General features: G+C 40.8%; 2 protein-coding genes and 1 long non-coding RNA gene across 5 annotated transcripts; 1 reads left to right on the top strand and 2 right to left on the bottom strand.

Moving 5' to 3' along the window:
- Positions 1-932: 932 nt before the first annotated feature.
- On the bottom strand, positions 933-3,962 carry cunh19orf25 (chromosome unknown C19orf25 homolog). Of its 3 annotated transcripts, none has more exons than XM_020917735.2 (3): positions 3,781-3,962; positions 3,185-3,354; positions 933-1,818 (listed from the first exon to the last, which is right to left on the bottom strand). In XM_020917735.2, exons 2-3 carry the CDS (start codon positions 3,321-3,323, stop codon positions 1,616-1,618), a joined length of 342 nt encoding a protein of 113 aa, XP_020773394.1. In that variant the 5' UTR covers positions 3,324-3,354; positions 3,781-3,962; the 3' UTR covers positions 933-1,615. The 3 variants fall into 3 exon arrangements, with proteins under 3 accessions (XP_020773394.1, XP_055021314.1, XP_055021313.1); XM_055165339.1 differs by having other exon boundaries at positions 3,815-3,956; XM_055165338.1 differs by lacking the exon at positions 3,781-3,962 and adding an exon at positions 3,501-3,754.
- Positions 3,963-7,038: 3,076 nt separating this feature from the next.
- On the bottom strand, positions 7,039-12,674 carry reep6 (receptor accessory protein 6). Its single transcript, XM_020917736.2, has 5 exons — positions 12,542-12,674; positions 10,361-10,454; positions 10,065-10,203; positions 8,536-8,704; positions 7,039-7,289 (listed from the first exon to the last, which is right to left on the bottom strand). Exons 1-5 carry the CDS (start codon positions 12,672-12,674, stop codon positions 7,039-7,041), a joined length of 786 nt encoding a protein of 261 aa, XP_020773395.2.
- Positions 12,675-13,611: 937 nt separating this feature from the next.
- On the top strand, positions 13,612-15,499 carry LOC110153812 (uncharacterized). The gene is made up of 3 exons (XR_008633604.1): positions 13,612-13,788; positions 14,424-14,481; positions 15,393-15,499. It is a non-coding gene; the product is annotated as an uncharacterized LOC110153812 (long non-coding RNA).
- Positions 15,500-17,458: the final 1,959 nt, after the last annotated feature.

The following is a 17,458-nucleotide window of genomic DNA, read 5'->3' as shown; positions in this document are numbered from 1 at the left end:
AGACTGGGGGCTCAGAGCCCATGGCAGGGCCGGAGCTCGAAGCTGAAGCTTGGACCCCACGGAGGCTCAGAGTCAAAGCTCGGAGTCCGTTCTGGTCCCGGTCCCGGTCTGGTCCCAGTCTCAGTCCCGGGGATCCGTCCTGGTTCAGTCCGTATGCGGTGCAAAAGTCCGGCATCGCAGTCACTGAAGTCACGTAATCCGTTTTTTCCATTTTTCATTTAAACACAAAATCAAAAACTGAAAAAACGAATTGTTATCCGTTTTTTCATTTTGGTTTTGGAGACAAATAATGAAGAAAACAGTTGTTTTTTCATTTTCTTATTTTTGGTTTTATATTGAAAAACAAATGAATGAATGACACACGGATTATTTTGCATCAGATGGGCAGTTTAATATATCAGTTCACCCCGTTAGCGGAGCATTACATACAACTCGACCAAACAGCAGCGATTGGCTAAATGATAAAAAAGTACCTGCCTACCGTTGCGCGAATGAATTCTAATGCTGCGAGGTCACACGGTTTCCATGAAGTGAAACCGGCTCATGAATCAGGCTAGTAAAGTCATGGAAAATTCACTGTTAGGTCATGAATGTCATGGAAAAGTTCTGAAATTTGGCACTGAAAAAGTGAGAACCCTGTTCGTGACAATTATTTGAATCTGATTGGTGGAAGCGTCACAACAGAAGAACAAGCTGAGAAATCAAACTTTAGTTAAATCCAGCTGAGAGAAAAGCTCAGACATCGTCCACAAAGCTCCTGTCGCTGCACATTTTTCAGTCTGTATTGATGCTAAAATAGGCTGAAGTATATTTACATCTGTTAGCGTCTCTCTGCGTGTTGGCTTGTATCAGTGTTTGTTTCTGTCTTTGCCTCATGAACCAAAAATAAAAATAAGGAGCCATGCAAAGAGCAGAGAACAGGAACTGACAACTAAGGTCAAAGGTCCATTTTAAGCTTAATATTTTTCACATACAAATATTTCTTCATTATAGTGACAAGTTGTGTACTCATTTTGGGAGCCCTGCCCGTTTTACTTTTGTCTGGACAAAACACAAACTTTGAAGTCATTTTTCCCAGTTTCACTCTCTGGAGAGTTAAGATCTTTTACCTTTGTAGGGCAAAAAACTGTTCACAACTTGTGTTACAGCCACAGGCCTCCAGCTCCTCCTGTGTGTGTGTTTGACTTTACACAGGAAATGTCTGCTGCTGATCTCTCATTTTATAAAATACATTTCCCCCCAAAAAGTGCCACTTACATATGTTTTTTCTTCTTCATTACACATTTTTTGACTGGTGCGATTTCTACTCTGGAGCAACTTTTACTCTGAAAAAAAAAATACGGTAATCATATTTGACTTATTCAGCACAATCCATATAATTCAGAATTCCCTTGGCGAGCTGCGTCGAAGAGGCTGTGGAGCTACTAGTACCTCCCGAGCTACAGGTCTGAGTTCCCTGTGACAGATCTGGGCCCTTTAAAGTTCGGAAAAAGTTTGGGCTTGTCTTTAGTGTAAAACAATATCAATATTTGTAACACCTCTCAAAAAGTGTGTCCTCAGTTCTTCAGCGTCTCTGGGTTAAACCTGCTGTGGAGCAGAGTATGAAGGTTCAGTTTTATCCTTGTTGCTCTTGCGTTTGCATCCTGGTTTTGACTTCCTGGATGTCCCTCTTCAGACGTTCTCCTGACGCCCTCAGCTCCTCCCTCTGCTCCTTCAGCTGTTCACGAGCCTCCGTCAGTCGATGGTTCAATTCCATGAAGCGTCTGCACCGTTCAAACTTCAGCTCCACTTCGGCGTCGCCCGATGACGAACTCGAAACTGTGAAAACAACAAAGTGTAAAAGAAAACACAAAACAGAGCTCAGGACCTCAGTGAGACTAACGTTGAACCAGTGGAGGTTTTAAGATGCTCAGTATTAAAGTGAGTGACCAGCAGCTCATCTGGTTGTTTCTCGGCTCTTTTGTTTTGGCTTTTGTGTCTCTTTAAAGAATTTGTTTAATACAGCGCTTTTCTAAACACTCAAAGTCTCTACAGTTTTGTGACCAGATCAGGCGTCTGACAAGAGCGTCGGGCACTGCTGCTGGTATTTTCTTTTTAAACGTTCCCTCCTGACCCTGAGCAGTGATTGGTCTGAAGACGAGACACTCATTTTTTATGACGTAAGGTCTTCATATAAAAATAAGGTATTTCATTTCTAAAAAAAATGTCAGTTTTTGAGACATTCAAAACAGAAACAGAAAGAGCCAGGTTTAAACATCCTGCTTCTTTTTGCTGACAGATTAGATACTAAAAATATACAGAGGGGATTTTGGATCTTATTTACAATTTAAGTAAAGTAGATCTGACAAAAAAAAATCTAAATTTTCCCTCAAGTTTTGGAGAAACTTTAATAAATCAGACTTGGAATAAAAAATATAATAAAATTCTTCTGTAGGTTTCATCAAAATCACAAGATTTGTCGTGTGTAGGTGCTGATTTAAAGGGAAATCCTTATGTCTCTATGGGTGAAAAATGCATTTTGAGAAAATGGAAAATTGAAGTGTAAAAATAAATAAATAAAAATCTCACACAAATAAGAAATAATTGGACCTAATTAAAATGGCATTACTAGAGTTTAAAATGTCACTTTTAGTTTCCAATATTGTTTTTTGAGTTAGGTTAAATAGACTATTCTTGCTTTTTACGTCTTTTTATGACAGAATTGTTGCATTAATACATTAAACACTCTAGTCTGCTTCATCAAAATCTTGTGAAGTGGAAGATTTGTTGTGTGAAGGTGCAGCTTTAAGGGGAGATTCTTACGTGTCTATAGGAGAAAAATGCTTTTTGAGAAAACGGAAAACCTGAATATAAAATGTCCCAAATAAATCTATGGACACAGTTTTATTAAATTAAATATAAAATTGTCAGTGCAGAGTGGACAGTTTTGTTGTTTCTATATGAAATTTAGAAGCTGGGAGAACAAACTGACCAAAACACAAATGATTTAAAAAAAAAAAAGAAGTTTTTGCCTGCAGTGCCTCGCCTTAAATGTGCAGCCTCTCATTCCTACATAAGGCAATGTGGGGAAGTGTCTTGCTCATGGACACAGCAGCAGAGTGCATTAAAGGAGCAGAGTTTAAATGGTCGACGTTCCAGTTTAATCACCAGAGTTACTGGCATGCACCGGTAAACGTCGAGTTACCTGAGTCTGTGTCCTGCAGCCTGAACAGAGGATCGTCAGACGTGGAGCTGCTCACGTCCTCCAGGATCTGCTCCACCGTCGGAGGCTCGGGGCGACTGGGCAGAACCACGCGCTTCTTCCCTTTGGAGCCCAGGTTCATGTTTAGCTCAACTTCAGACAAACACAGGGAACTAGAAAAGAGAGAGAACAGATTAAATTATGGATTATCACCAGACTATAGAGGGACACAGGAGGCTCCTACAGCTCCGCACAAACAGTGAGAGATACAGGACTACATTCATACTATAATACTCCCTACAACTATACAACAACTCACCCTAATGGAAGAGATAATACTGTGTTTCTGTCAATCATCAAACACTAGAATCTTGACTTTTAAACTACGTCCTAAATCATTGACCGTAATCATAATCTAAATATTACCAAAGCCGAATTAATGCTAACGCGTTAAACAGTTAAAATAATTAATCAAACGCCTGTTAAACGCAAATTAGTCTTAAAAATTATTAAAAATGCCTCAAATATTCCAAACTATCAAAGCGAGATCGGTGCGGGGTGAGCTAGTCATGTGTTTACGGCCGGTTTCCCGCACTTACCTGAAGTAATAGCGTTTAAACAAACACGTGATGCCTTCTACGACGTCTTCAAAGTGTCTTCTGTGAGTTTTGAGTTGTTTGCATGTCGACTTTTCCGGGTTTTTACGTGAAATTCTGAGTAAAACTGAGTAAACGCAGACGGAGAGATGAGCTGGACAACTCTGCGTCAGACGCCACGTGACAACGGGGTCGCGTCATCCACGTCATCACGCAAGGAAGCCGTAAATAAATAAAAAAATATATAAAAAAATTATAAAACAAATATAATAAAACTATATAATATAAATAAATAAATAAATATGTATATATTTTTTTGTTCAATAAACCCAAAATTAGCCTTGAGTCAACTTGATACTTTTACATTTGCATTCATTTATTTGAAATTTAAAGTTGTTTTTTTTTTTTACTACTATTTCAGGGTTTTTACGTGAAATTCTGAGTAAAACTTAATCGCAGATAAGACGAATGAGCTGGACAACTGTGCGTCAGGCATCACGTGACAACGGTCGAGTCTTCTACGTCATCACGCAACGAAATCGTAAATAAAAAATATTAATATAAAATAAATATAATTTAAAATATATATATGTAGAAAAATCAAAATTTAATAAAAATAAATAAATATAAACGTATTTTTTTTCTATAAACCCAAAATTAGGCTTGAGCCAACTTTATACTTTTTTACATTTTAAGGTATTTTTTTAAACCACTACTTTCAATACTTAAAAAAAAAAAATAAAAAATTTTTCCAATCTATCTAATTCATCTTTATTTTATTCTGTGATAGTTTTCTGCTGAATCTAATTTGCACTGTAAATTAAAACAAAAGCTTTGCGATTGAATTTTTTTTAATTTATTCATATATTTTATAAATTAACAAAACAAACAATTAAACCCATAACAAACAACAGAACAAATAAATAAATACAATAAAAATCTCACACAAGTAAGAAATATTTGGACCTATTTAAAATGACATTACTGCATTACTGTTTAAAATGGCACTTTTAGTTTCCAATATTATTTTTCGGGTTTGGTTAAAATAAATATAAATATTCTTTCTACAACTAGATTCTTTAAGTTATTACGAATTTTTATGACAAAATTGTTACATTCATGTATTAAAAACTCTAATTTGAATTTGTTCAGGCAGAAATCAGTTAAATAGAACAAAACAATGTGAAAATCTAGTCTGAAATCTTCTAAAAAAACAAAAAAAAAAACCAACCCAAAAAACAGCAGGATACTGTAAAAACTGAAGTCCCTCTCCGGGCCTGTAGATGTCGCTGTCACTCCGCGTTTCTGCTGCTGCTGCGGGACATGACCACGTGTCTTTGTTATTACGATAAAAACGACCAAAAAGTCCTGGAGACGTGACTCTGATCTGGAGAGAAAGAGTCAGCAGAAAATATAGTGAAAGTTTATTTATTTATTTATTTTTGCTCCATAATGTCGTAAATGTGGCTTCGTGTATTTACTCCATATAATTAACATAATTAACTCAAACATCTGAGTCTGGATCTGGTCACGAGTCACTATCTGGAGGGTTGCTCTGCTAGTGCAGGTGTTGTATGATTGTTCTGCAGGTGTATGATTGTTCTGCAGGTGTATGATTGTTCTGCAGGTGTTGATGATTGTTCTGCAGGTGTATGTATGATTGTTCTGCAGGTGTTGTATGATTGTTCTGCAGGTGTATGATTGTTCTGCAGGTGTATGATTGTTCTGCAGGTGTATGATTGTTCTGCAGGTGTATGATTGTTCTGCAGGTGTATTTGTATGATTGTTCTGCAGGTGTATTTGTATGATTGTTCTGCAGGTGTATTCGTGTTCAGGACCATCTGCTGCAGCACAAATCCTTTAAACAGATCTGAGTCGAGGATCAGGACTGAACTCTGTGTGTGATCAGCTCTTTTAAACCACACACACACACACGCACACACACAAACATAGAGAGCTCAAGCAACGCACAACATGAAAACAAAACACACAAACTCAACACAAACTTTGAATAAAAGAACATACGGCCGCAACAACACAACTCTTACAGTGTGTGTGTGTGTGTGTGTGTGTGTGTGTGTGTGTAAGTTTCCATCTTTAATTAGATTTTAAATAATGCAAAACGGTGCACGTAAAATTAAGCAGTTTGGAATACACGCATCAAGAATTTCAGACTCTGGTTGTTGCACAATTCACACTGGGAAGGATTTTCTGAAAAAGTGAACATCAAACCTCCATGTTTGTTTTCCCAGTGGGATGTGTCTGTTGACAAAGTCAATCTTTTCAAGTCTTTTGAACCATATCACTTTTGTTTCTGGTTCTGATCTTGTCATATTTTAGTTTTGGGATTCGGACATCGTAATTGTGTGGTTGTTGGATCCAAACAGCGGAAAAGCGGAAAGCGGAAAAAACTTCCAAAGCGGCTTTGGAAGTTTGTGAACTCCATAAATGCAAAACAAAATCCTGATCCATCGCTCAACCTTAGTTATGAATTTAAAAAGTCAACACCAAAGTGAAAGGCTCCAACTGTTCACCAAGAAACACCTTCCACTGCAAAGACCAAGACGTGATGTTTCTGTAAAACCACAAGAACAAGAAAGTGCAGCTCAGTCTGTTTGTCTTCTGCTCCTCAACATTAACAAACGGGATTTTGTTTTGTTGTGGCTCCACATACAAAATGTTCTCTGTAAACTCGGGATGATTTCTTAGTCAGACAAATGTTTCCTTTTTGGTTCTTCCTGTGGATCAATCCTGCCCATCACCTTCACCTTTCACTATTTTTCAATTCCGTTGGGAAGAGAAACAGTTTGAACGGAGGTTTGAGTCACACACATCTGATTCACTTTTGTATTTATGGAGTTCACAAACACATTTCTCGAGTCTTTTTCCGCTGTTAGGATCCAACAACCACAACAATTAACGATGTCCGAATCCCAAAACTAAAATATGACAATATCAGAAGCAGAAACAAAAGTGAAATGGTTCAAAAGACTTGAAAAGATCAACACATCCCACTGGGAAAACAAACATGGAGGTTTGATGCTCACTTTTTCAGAAAATCCTTCCCAGTGTGAATTGTGCAACGACCGGATGTCGGAAATTCTTCTTCATGTTTAACAGATGTTTTTTTTTTTTAACGCAATAATACAATGTGTGTGTGTAAAAGTTAAAAAAACACACATACCTTTAACCCAGGAAAGGCTGAAAAGACAAACATGAAAACAAATCAGCATCGTCCTGTCTCCCTGTGTGTGTCAGATTTTAGATACGTACAGTTTTGTCCTCGCTGTCTTTGCGTCTCCGCTCCGATCGCTCTGATTTGTCATGTGATTTGTCATGTGATTTGTCGTGAGATTTGTCGTGCGTCTTGTCGTGCGAGCGTTCATGTTTCCGCAGTTTGGAGGGTCCGGCCTCGGTGCTGGACTCTGGACTGGTCGGGTCTGTGGAGCTGGGTAAGTCTTTGGCGTTGGACGGAGCCACCAGAGCCTTGTTCTTCACCAGAGTCGACAGAACTGCTCAAAACGACAAAAAAAACAAAAACAAAAAAAACAAAAAAAATATAAAAAATCTGAAAATTTAAGATTTTGGACAGAACTAACTCCACCTCAGAGTGAAGTACATGAGTGAAGTACATGAGTGAAGTACAAGAGTGAAGTACAAGAGTGGAGTACATGAATAAGTGTAGTGTTCTGAGAGGCTGTACAGTTGTAGTATTCATAGCACTTGTAGTAGTATATGCAGTACAGTACTTCTTGGTGTAGTTCTATGTGTTTGTGGTAGTGTTTGTGATAGTATTTGTAATATTTCCAGTAGTAGTTTTTGCAGTACATTTTCTGGTACGTTTCTTTCTGTTTGCAGTAGTATTTGCAGTAGTACTTGTAGTATTTGCAGTATCTTCTCTGATACAGTTCTTGCAGTTCTTCTCTGAGGTTCTCTGTGTTTGTAGAAGTATTTGCAGTAGTATTTGTAGTACTTGCAGTAGTATTTGAAGTACCTTCTCTGGTGAGGTTATCTGTGTTTGCAGTACTATTTGTGGTAGTGTTTGCAGTAGTGTTTGTGGTAGTATTTGTACTACCTTCTCTGGTGAGGTTATCTATGTTTGTTGTAGTGTTTGTTGTAGTACTTGCAGTATTTGTAGTAGTATTAGCAGTACTCTCTCTGGTGAGGTTATCTGTGTTTGTAGTACTACTTGCAGTAGTATTTGCTGTAGTAGTTGTAGTAGTATTTGCAGTAGTATTTGCAGTACCTTCTCTGGTGAGGTTCTCTGTGTTTGTGGTAGTATTTTGTAGTAGTATTGTAGTATTTGCAGTAGTATTTGTAGTAGTATTGTAGTATTTGCAGTACCTTCTCTGGTGAGGTTCTCTGTGTTTTGGGTAGTATTTTGTAGTAGTATTTGCAGCAGTACTTGTAGTATTTGCAGTACCTTCTCTGGTGAGGATCTCTGTGTTTGTGGTAGTATTTGTAGTAGTATTTATAGTAGTACTTGTAGTATTCGCAGTATTTGCAGTAGCATTGTAGTATTTGCAGTATTTGCACTACCTTCTCTGGTGAGGTTTTCTGTGTTTGTGGTAGTATTTTACAGTAGTATTTGTAGTAGTATTGTAGTATTTGCAGTAGTATGTACCTTCTCTGGTGACGTTCTCTGTGTATGTAGTAGTATTTGCAGTAGTATTGTAGTATTTGCAGTAGTATTTGCAGTACCTTCTCTGGTAAGGTTCTCTGTGTTTGTAGTAGTACTTGCAGTAGTATTTGCAGTACCTTCTCTGGTGAGGTTCTCGGCGGCGCTCATGGCTTTCCCGCTCAGGTCGTTCACCATCAGGTCGACCTGAGCCTCGTGCTTCAGGAACACGGGTCTCACGACTCGAGTGTAAATGATCTGAGAACCGTTCCACGAGACCGGAGCCATGCACCACAGCAGGAACAAACACTGAAGAAGAAAAGACCCCAACGAGTCCGGTTATAAACCTGGACTACAGAGAAAAGACCCCAATGAGACCGGTTATAGACCTGGACTACAGCAGGAACAAACACTGAAGAAGAAAAGACCCCAACGAGACCGGTTATAGACCTGGACCACAGCAGGAACAAACACTGAAGAAGAAAAGACCCCAACGAGACCGGTTATAGACCTGGACTACAGAGAAAAGACCCCAACGAGACCGGTTATAGACCTGGACCACAGCAGGAACACACACTGAAGGACAAAAGACCCAAACGAGACCGGTTATAGACCAGGACTACAGAGAAAAGACCCCACAAAGACCGGTTATAGACCAGGACTACCAACGCTTAGCAACGCTGTCAATCAAACCTGTTGCTAACACTAGTGGGCGTGGCCTTGGAGAAAGAAGACGCCTGATTGGTCCGTTATTGATTTAGTCCAGCAGAGTCAAACTTAAATTCACGTTGGGTCAAAACTAAAAACTTGGACAAAGACGTGGGTCAAACTAAATATTTATTGAAAAATTTCTACAACATCTGCATGTTTTCTCTTCTTTCGAGATCTGTAATGTTAAACTTTTTCTTATTAAAATAAATGTTTAATAATAGTTTTGTTTAAACACCGAATCCAGAACAAACAGAATATAAAATAATGACAACATTTTAAATTAATCATGTCTCTATTGTCTCTGTGTGCGGCAGATTTGAAATGATCTCATGGGACAAAGAGTTTGACTTGTCTGGTTTACATGATCCAGAAAGAAATTAAGTATTTACATGGTATTTTTAAAGCCGAATTTTGTTTTATTCAAAATGTTTTAAAATTTATTCAGAATTAAATAATCTTTATTCAGAATTAAATTATTATTATTATTATTATTCAGAATTATATATTTTTTTAAATTCAGAATTAGATTATTTTTATTCAGAATTAAATTATTATTATTCAGAATTAAATTATTTTTATTCAGAATTTAATAATTTTTATTATTCAGAATTTAATTATTTTTATTCAGAATTTAATTATTTTTATTATTCAGAATTAAAGTTCTCACATAAACATGGCAGTAGTTAAATATAAACCCCAGGATCATGTAGAGCAGATTCATATGAACATTTTAAAATGATGACGTTCACAGTTACAGAGAAAGAAACAGAATAGAAAGTGAATTGGAACCAGAATCAGTGGAGCCTGAAGCTCTCCCATGTTCACTTCCTGTTTACCGTCTGAGTCCACAGTGTAAAGATTAATGGGGAATCTGACAAAAACTGTCCCTGTGGAGCTCCAACATTCATTCCCTCTGTGTTTGTGGAGGTGCAGTGGACAGCGCCCCCTGTGGTCTCACCTTGAAGGCGTAGTAGAAAGGAAACCAGTAGAGGAAAATGTCGGAGAAGAACTCGCCGAGGCTGAACACGCCGTACACCACCCAGTACGTCAGCCATTTTGTGTCGTCCTCTTTGTTCTCGCTCTCGATCGCTTTGATTCTGACGAAACAGGAGACGCTTTTTCATCGTCAGGATCAGAGTTTAGATTTTAACACGATGTTTAGTTTGAGTTTTAAAATAGTACGACTTCTACACATGAAACAAAAACACAAAACTCTAGGTCTGTGTGTAAATGTGAAACTTGTTTAGGACTCACGAGTAATAGGCCGGGTAAACAAAACCGATCATGTTACAGAGCAGAGACGCCCCGTATCCATAAACCAGGTACAGTCCAGTCACCGACACAGCCCCTGTCACACAAGACACAGATGGTAAATGGTCACATTTTTCTATAGCGCTTTTCCACCTTCAAGGCTCAAAGCTCTTTACAACAAGGAACCACTCACCCATTCACACACACATTCACACACCAGTGCACGCAGACACTGTGGGCAAGGTGGGTTAAGTGTCTTGCCCAAGGACACAACGGCAGCATTCAACTGTGGGAGCTGGAATCACACCAGCTCCTGTGGGTCAGTGGATCTGACGCTCAACCTGAGATGTTTATGTTGAGAGCTGGAATCAAACCTCCAACCTTCAGATCAGTGGGCGAATGCTCCACCAACTGAACTACTGTAGATAATACTCCCTACAACTGTTCAACTCACTTTAATGTCACAGATAATACTCCCTACAACTGTTCAACTCACTTTAATGTCACAGATAATACTCCCTACAACTGTTCAACTCACTCTAATGTGACAGATAATACTCCCTACAACTGTACAACTTACACTTATGTGACAGATAATATTCCCTACAACTGTACAACTCACTCTAATGTCACAGATAATACTCCCTACAACTGTTCAACTTACACTTATGTGACAGATAATACTCCCTACAACTGTTCAACTCACTCTAATGTGACAGATAATACTCCCTACAACTGTTCAACTCAATCTAATGTCACAGATAATACTCCCTACAACTGTTCAACTCACTCTAATGTCACAGATAATACTCCCTACAACTGTTCAACTCACTCTAATGTGACAGATAATACTCCCTACAACTGTTCAACTCAATCTAATGTCACAGATAATACTCCCTACAACTGTTCAACTCACTCTAATGTCACAGATAATACTCCCTACAACTGTTCAACTCACTCTAATGTGACAGATAATACTCCCTACAACTGTTCAACTCAATCTAATGTCACAGATAATACTCCCTACAACTGTTCAACTCACTTATGTGACTAATACTCTACAACTGTTCAACTCACTCTAATGTCATAGATAATACTCCCTACAACTGTTCAACTCAATCTAATGTCACAGATAATACTCCCTACAACTGTTCAACTCACTCTAATGTCACAGATAATACTCCCTACAACTGTTCAACTCACTCTAATGTGACAGATAATACTCCCTACAACTGTTCAACTCAATCTAATGTCATAGATAATACTCCCTACAACTGCACAACTCACACTTATGTGACAGAAAAAAAAAAAAATTATTAAAAAATTGAAACTGAAAGCCCGGCATTTGTGTTGAACTGTGTTAGACCTGGTTCAGTTCTGGTTTAGATCTGGTTCAGTCTTGGTTCAGTCCTGGTTCAGTCCTGGTTCAGTCCTGGTTTAGTCCTGGTTCAACCCTGGTTTAGACCTGGTTTAGACCTGCTTCAGTCCTACTTCAGTCCCGGTTTAATCCTACTTCAGTTCCAGACCTGGACCTGGACTCAGATGTGGGCTCCAGACCAAGACCCAGGCTCAGATGTGGGCTCCAGACCAGGACCTGGGCTCCAGACCAAGACCTGGGCTCAGATGTGGGCTCCAGACCAGGACCTGGGTTTCAGACCAGGACCCGGGCTCAGATGTGGGCTCCAGACCAGGACTCAGACTCCAGACCAGGACCTGAACTCAGATGTGGGCTCCAGACTTCTCCAGTACATTAAGAACCCGTGAGTCTGGTCCACAGTCTGTAAACTCAGAGGAAGTGAACACGGACGAGATCTGGCTCCATTGACTCTGGCTCCAGTCGACTCCTCGCGACTTGAGTCCAGATTTGTGCTGAACAGATTTCACCGTTTGGATTCTGAGGCTCCAGAGCTTCAGGGAAAGTTCCTGCTCCGGACGAGACCTGGACCGAAGCCTAAGACCCGAGGATTAACCTGATCCTCCTCATATAACAATGTGAACCAGGACTAAACCAGGACTAAAGCAGGTCTAAACCAGGACTATACCAGGACTAAACCAGGTCTAAACCAGGACTAAACAAGGACTGAACCAGGACTAAACCAAGACTAAAACAGAACCGAACCAGAACCTAATCAGGACTAAACAAGGACTGAACCAGGTCTAAACCAGGCCTAAACCAGGACTCACCCAGGGCGATGATCTTCTTCTTGATTCCGGTCTTTTCCTCCAGTTTCCCAAGAAAATCTGTCACGATGTTTTTTTCGTTCAGAAACTTATCGGCTTTGTCCCTGACGGACGTGAAGATGTCCATCAGCCCCATGTCCTCAATCAGGTCCTCACTCAGGTCCTCACTCAGGTCCTCAGGCACGTCCTCCTTTAGGTCCTCAGACACGTTCTCAGACACGTCCTCACTCAGGTCCTCACTCAGGTTCTCAGACACGTCCTCCTTCAGGTTCTCACCCAGGTTGTCCCTCACGTCCTCCTTCAGGTCCTCAGACACGTCCTCCTTCAGGTCCTCACGTCCTCCTTCAGGTCCTCAGACACGTCCTCCTTCAGGTCCTCACGTCCTCCTTCAGGTCCTCAGTCGTGCAGGAGGTGTTGTGATCTGGTCTAATCCTCTGAAACAAACAGGGATTTAATTAGCAAACAGGAAGGGGCGGGGCCTGAGGAACATAAGCCACGTCCCCCCCCTGGTGGACATGTGCGGTGCTACAAAAACAAATGACACCACTATGTTTAATATAAAAACACAATAAAAACAAATGATTCTTTCTTTTTTATTAATTAAAATTATAATTATGTAAAATGCGAATCTAGTCAACATTATTTTCAAAAATATCAGAAATTATTATTAAATATATTTTATTATTATTATTATTATTATTATTATTATTATTATTATTATTATTATTATTATTATTATTATTATTATTATATACATCTATAAAAATGAGGGCAAAGGGAAGAGACAGAGAGAGGAGAGAAAGATGGAGAAAGATGGAGAGAGATAGAGATGGAGACAGGGAGGAGAGAGATGGAGAGAGGGAGGAGAGAAATGGAGAGAGGGAGGAGAGAGGGATGGAGTGAGAGATGGAGAGAGGGAGGAGAGAAATGGAGAGAGGGAGGAGAAAGAGATGGAGAGAGAGAGAGAGATGGATGGAGGGAGGAGATGAAGAGAGCTGATAAGAGGAGGTGGAATGTGCTGCAGGTTTGAACAAGTTTAACTTTTACACACAAAATCCTCCACAAGACTCGACCAAAACATGACAGACACCTTCAGGAACTCGGAGTCCCAGTCCCACCTTAGACCTGGTTTAGTCCCGGTTTAGTCCCGGTTTAGTCCCGGTTTAGTCCGGGGATGGTCTGGTGAGCGAGAGATGAGAGGATACAGAGGAGTGAAGTACACACTGTTCGTCTGCTGCTACGTTTTCTGGGTGAGTGAAAAACCAGAACTAAACCAGGACTAAACAAGAACTAAACCAGGACTAAACCAGGACTAAAACAGGACTAAACCAGAACTAAACCAGGACTAAATCAGAACTAAGACAGGACTAAACCAGGACTAAACCAGAACCAGAACTAAAACAGAACTAGACTAAAACAGGACTAAACCAGAACTAAACCAGGACTAAATCAGAACTAAGACAGGACTAAACCAGGACTAAACCAGGACTAAACCAGAACTAAACCAGGACTAAATCAGAACTAAGACAGGACTAAACCAGGACTAAACCAGGACTAAACCAGAACTAAACTAAGACTAAACCAGAACTAAACTAAGACTAAACCAGAACTAAACCAGGACTAAAACAGGACTAAACCAGAACTAAACCAGGACTAAATCAGAACTAAGACAGGACTAAACCAGGACTAAACCAGGACTAAACCAGAACTAAACCAGGGCTAAACCAGAACTAAACCAGGACTAAACTAAGACTAAACCAGGACTAAACTAAGACTAAACCAGGACTAAACTAAGACCAGAACTAAACCAAGACTAAACTAGGACTAAATCAGAACTAAGACAGGACTAAACCAGGACTAAACCAGGCCCTGTTTTCTTGTTCAGGTGGTGAGTTCTCTTCTGATCGCTGTGGGGATTTACGCCAAAGTTGCTAAAGAAAAAGGTCAGACTGAGGGTCGAGGGTTTGATCCTCGTGTGTGTGTGTTTCTGTCTTTGTGCCTTTGGGCAGGACAGCTGTGACTCCTGACAGACTCCTGTGTATGAGACCGCCGCTGGTCGTCATAACAACTCATTTTAAAGCTACAGAGAAACATAACGATGAAGGATGATACGGAAACGGTTTTAGTCCCGGACACAGAGCCGGATGATCCCAGTATCTGACCAATCACAGAGCAGCATCCGGGTTTGGGCGGAGCCAAAGGAGAAACACAAAAAACACAAAAACCGACGGACTTTTTTTTTAAACATTGAAATTAAAACAACAGTTATTCAAATACAAAGTTAAAATTCCAGTTTTAGTATATATTTTTTAATAATATGTACATTACTTTACATTGAATTATATTATATTATATTATATTTTAGGTTTATATATTATATATATATATATATATATATATATATATATATATATATATATATATATATATATATATTCTTAAAACTAATTGTTGGTTTAATAAAAACACAAATGATTTTGCATTTTGTTCCAAATTGAATCAAAAATGAACCAAACTGTGACATCAAACCGAAGTATGTACCATCATTTTTGTGTATCGTTACACTCCTGCTCTCCAGGGTGACCCGGGGTGACCCGGGGTGACTCGGGGTGACCCGGGGTGACCCGGGGTGACTCAGGGTGACCCGGGGTGACTCAGGGTGACTCAGGGTGACCCGGGGTGACTCGGGGTGACCCGGGGTGACCCGGGGTGACTCAGGGTGACCCGGGGTGACTCAGGGTGACTCAGGGTGACCCTGGGTGACTTAGGGGGACCCGGGGTGACCCGGGGTGACTCAGGGTGACTTGGGGTGTTCCAGGTCAGGACCCTTGACCTTTGACCTCTGTGTCTGCAGATGTGGTGGACACGTTGACCCTTGACCCCGCCCTGCTGCTCATCGTCGTGGGGACGGTGACGTTCCTCATCACGTTCATCGGCTGCTGGGGAGCGCTCCGCAACGCCACCTGCCTCCTCAAGACGGTACTGCAGGACTGGACCAGGACTAAACCAGGACTGGACCAGGACTAAACCAGGACTAAACCAGGACTGAACCAGGTCTGAACCAGGACTAAACCTGGACTAAAACAGGACTAAACCAGGACTGAACCAGGTCTGAACCAGGACTAAACCTGGACTAAAACAGGACTAAACCAGGACTGAACCAGGACTGGACCAGGACTGGACCAGGATTGAACCAGGACTAAACCTGGACTAAAACAGGACTAAACCAGGACTGAACCAGGACTAAACCAGGACTGAACCAGGTCTGAACCAGGACTAAACCAGGACTAAACCTGGACTAAAACAGGACTAAACCAGAACTGAACCAGGTCTGAACCAGGACTAAACCTGGACTAAAACAGGACTAAACCAGGACTGAACCAGGACTGAACCAGGACTAAACCAGGACTGAACCAGGACTAAAACCAGGACTAAAACAGGACTAAACCAGAACCAGGACTGGACTAAAACTAGGACTAACCAGGACTGAACCAGGTCTGAACCAGGACTAAACCTGGACTAAAACAGGACTAAACCAGGACTGGAAACCAGAAACCAGGACTAAACCAGGACTGAACCAGGACTGAAACCAGGACTAAGGACTAACCAGGACTGAAACCAGGACTAAACCAACAGGACTAAACCAGGACTGAACCAGGACTAAACCAGGACTAACCAGGACTAACCAGGACTAAACCAGAAACCAGGACTAAACCAGGACTAACCATGGACTAAACCAGGACTAACCAGGACTAAACCAGGACTAAACCAGGACTGGACTAAACCAGGACTGAAACCAGGACTAAACCAGGACTAAACCAGGACTAAACCAGGACTAAACCAGGACTAAACCAGGACTAAACCAGGGATCCAGGACTGAACCAGGACTAAACCAGGACTAAACCAGGATAAACCAGGACTAAAAGGACAGGACTAAACCAGGACTGGAACTGAACCAGGACTAAAACTAAACCAGGACTAAACCAGGACTGAAACTGGAAACCAGGACTAGGAACTAAACCAGGACTAAACCAGGACTAAACCAGGACTAAACCAGGACTGAACACTAAACTAAACCAGGACTGAACCAGACTAAACCAACAGGACTAAACCAGGACTAAACCAGAAAACCAGGACTCCAGGACTGAACCAGGACTAAAACCAGGACTAAACCAGGACTAACCACCCAGGACTGAACCAGACTAAACAGGACTAGGACTAAACCTAGGACTTAAACCAGGACTAAACCAGGACTGAACCAGGACTGGACAGGACTAAACCAGGACCAGGACTAAACCAGGACTAAACCAGGACTGAACCAGAACTAAACCACCTAGGACTAAACCAGGAACAACCAGGACTCCAGGACTGAACCAGGACTAAAACCTAGGAACTGAAACCAGGACTAAACCTGGACTAAAACTGAACAGGACTAAACCAGGACTAAACCAGGACTGACTACCAGGTCTGAACCAGGACTAAACCAGGACTAAACCAGGAACCAGGACTAAACCTGGACTAAAACCAGGACTGAACCAGGACTGGACCAGGACTGGACTAAACAGGACTAAACCAGGTGAAAACCAGGACTGAACCAGGACTGAACCAGGACTAAACCAGGACCAGGTAAACCAGGACTAAACCAGGACTAAACCAGGACTAAACCAGGACTGACCAGGATAAACCAGGACTAAACCAGACTACCAGGACTAAACCAGGACCAGGACTAAACTACTAAACAGGACCCAGGACTAAACCAGGACTGGACTAAAACAGGACTAAACCAGGACTGAAACCAGGACTAAACCGGACTAAACCAGGACTAAACCAGGACTAAACCAGGACTGAACCAGACTCTGGACTAAACCTGGACTAAACAGGACTAAACCAGGACTGAACCAGGTCTGAACCAGGACTAAA

This window comes from Boleophthalmus pectinirostris, unplaced genomic scaffold, assembly GCF_026225935.1.
Source record: "Boleophthalmus pectinirostris isolate CB_2022bp ecotype Guang Dong unplaced genomic scaffold, ASM2622593v1 HiC_scaffold_7, whole genome shotgun sequence".
NCBI classification, from domain to species: domain Eukaryota; kingdom Metazoa; phylum Chordata; class Actinopteri; order Gobiiformes; family Gobiidae; genus Boleophthalmus; species Boleophthalmus pectinirostris.
Note: the sequence above shows the minus strand (reverse complement) of the source record. Positions and strands in the feature narration are given on the sequence as shown.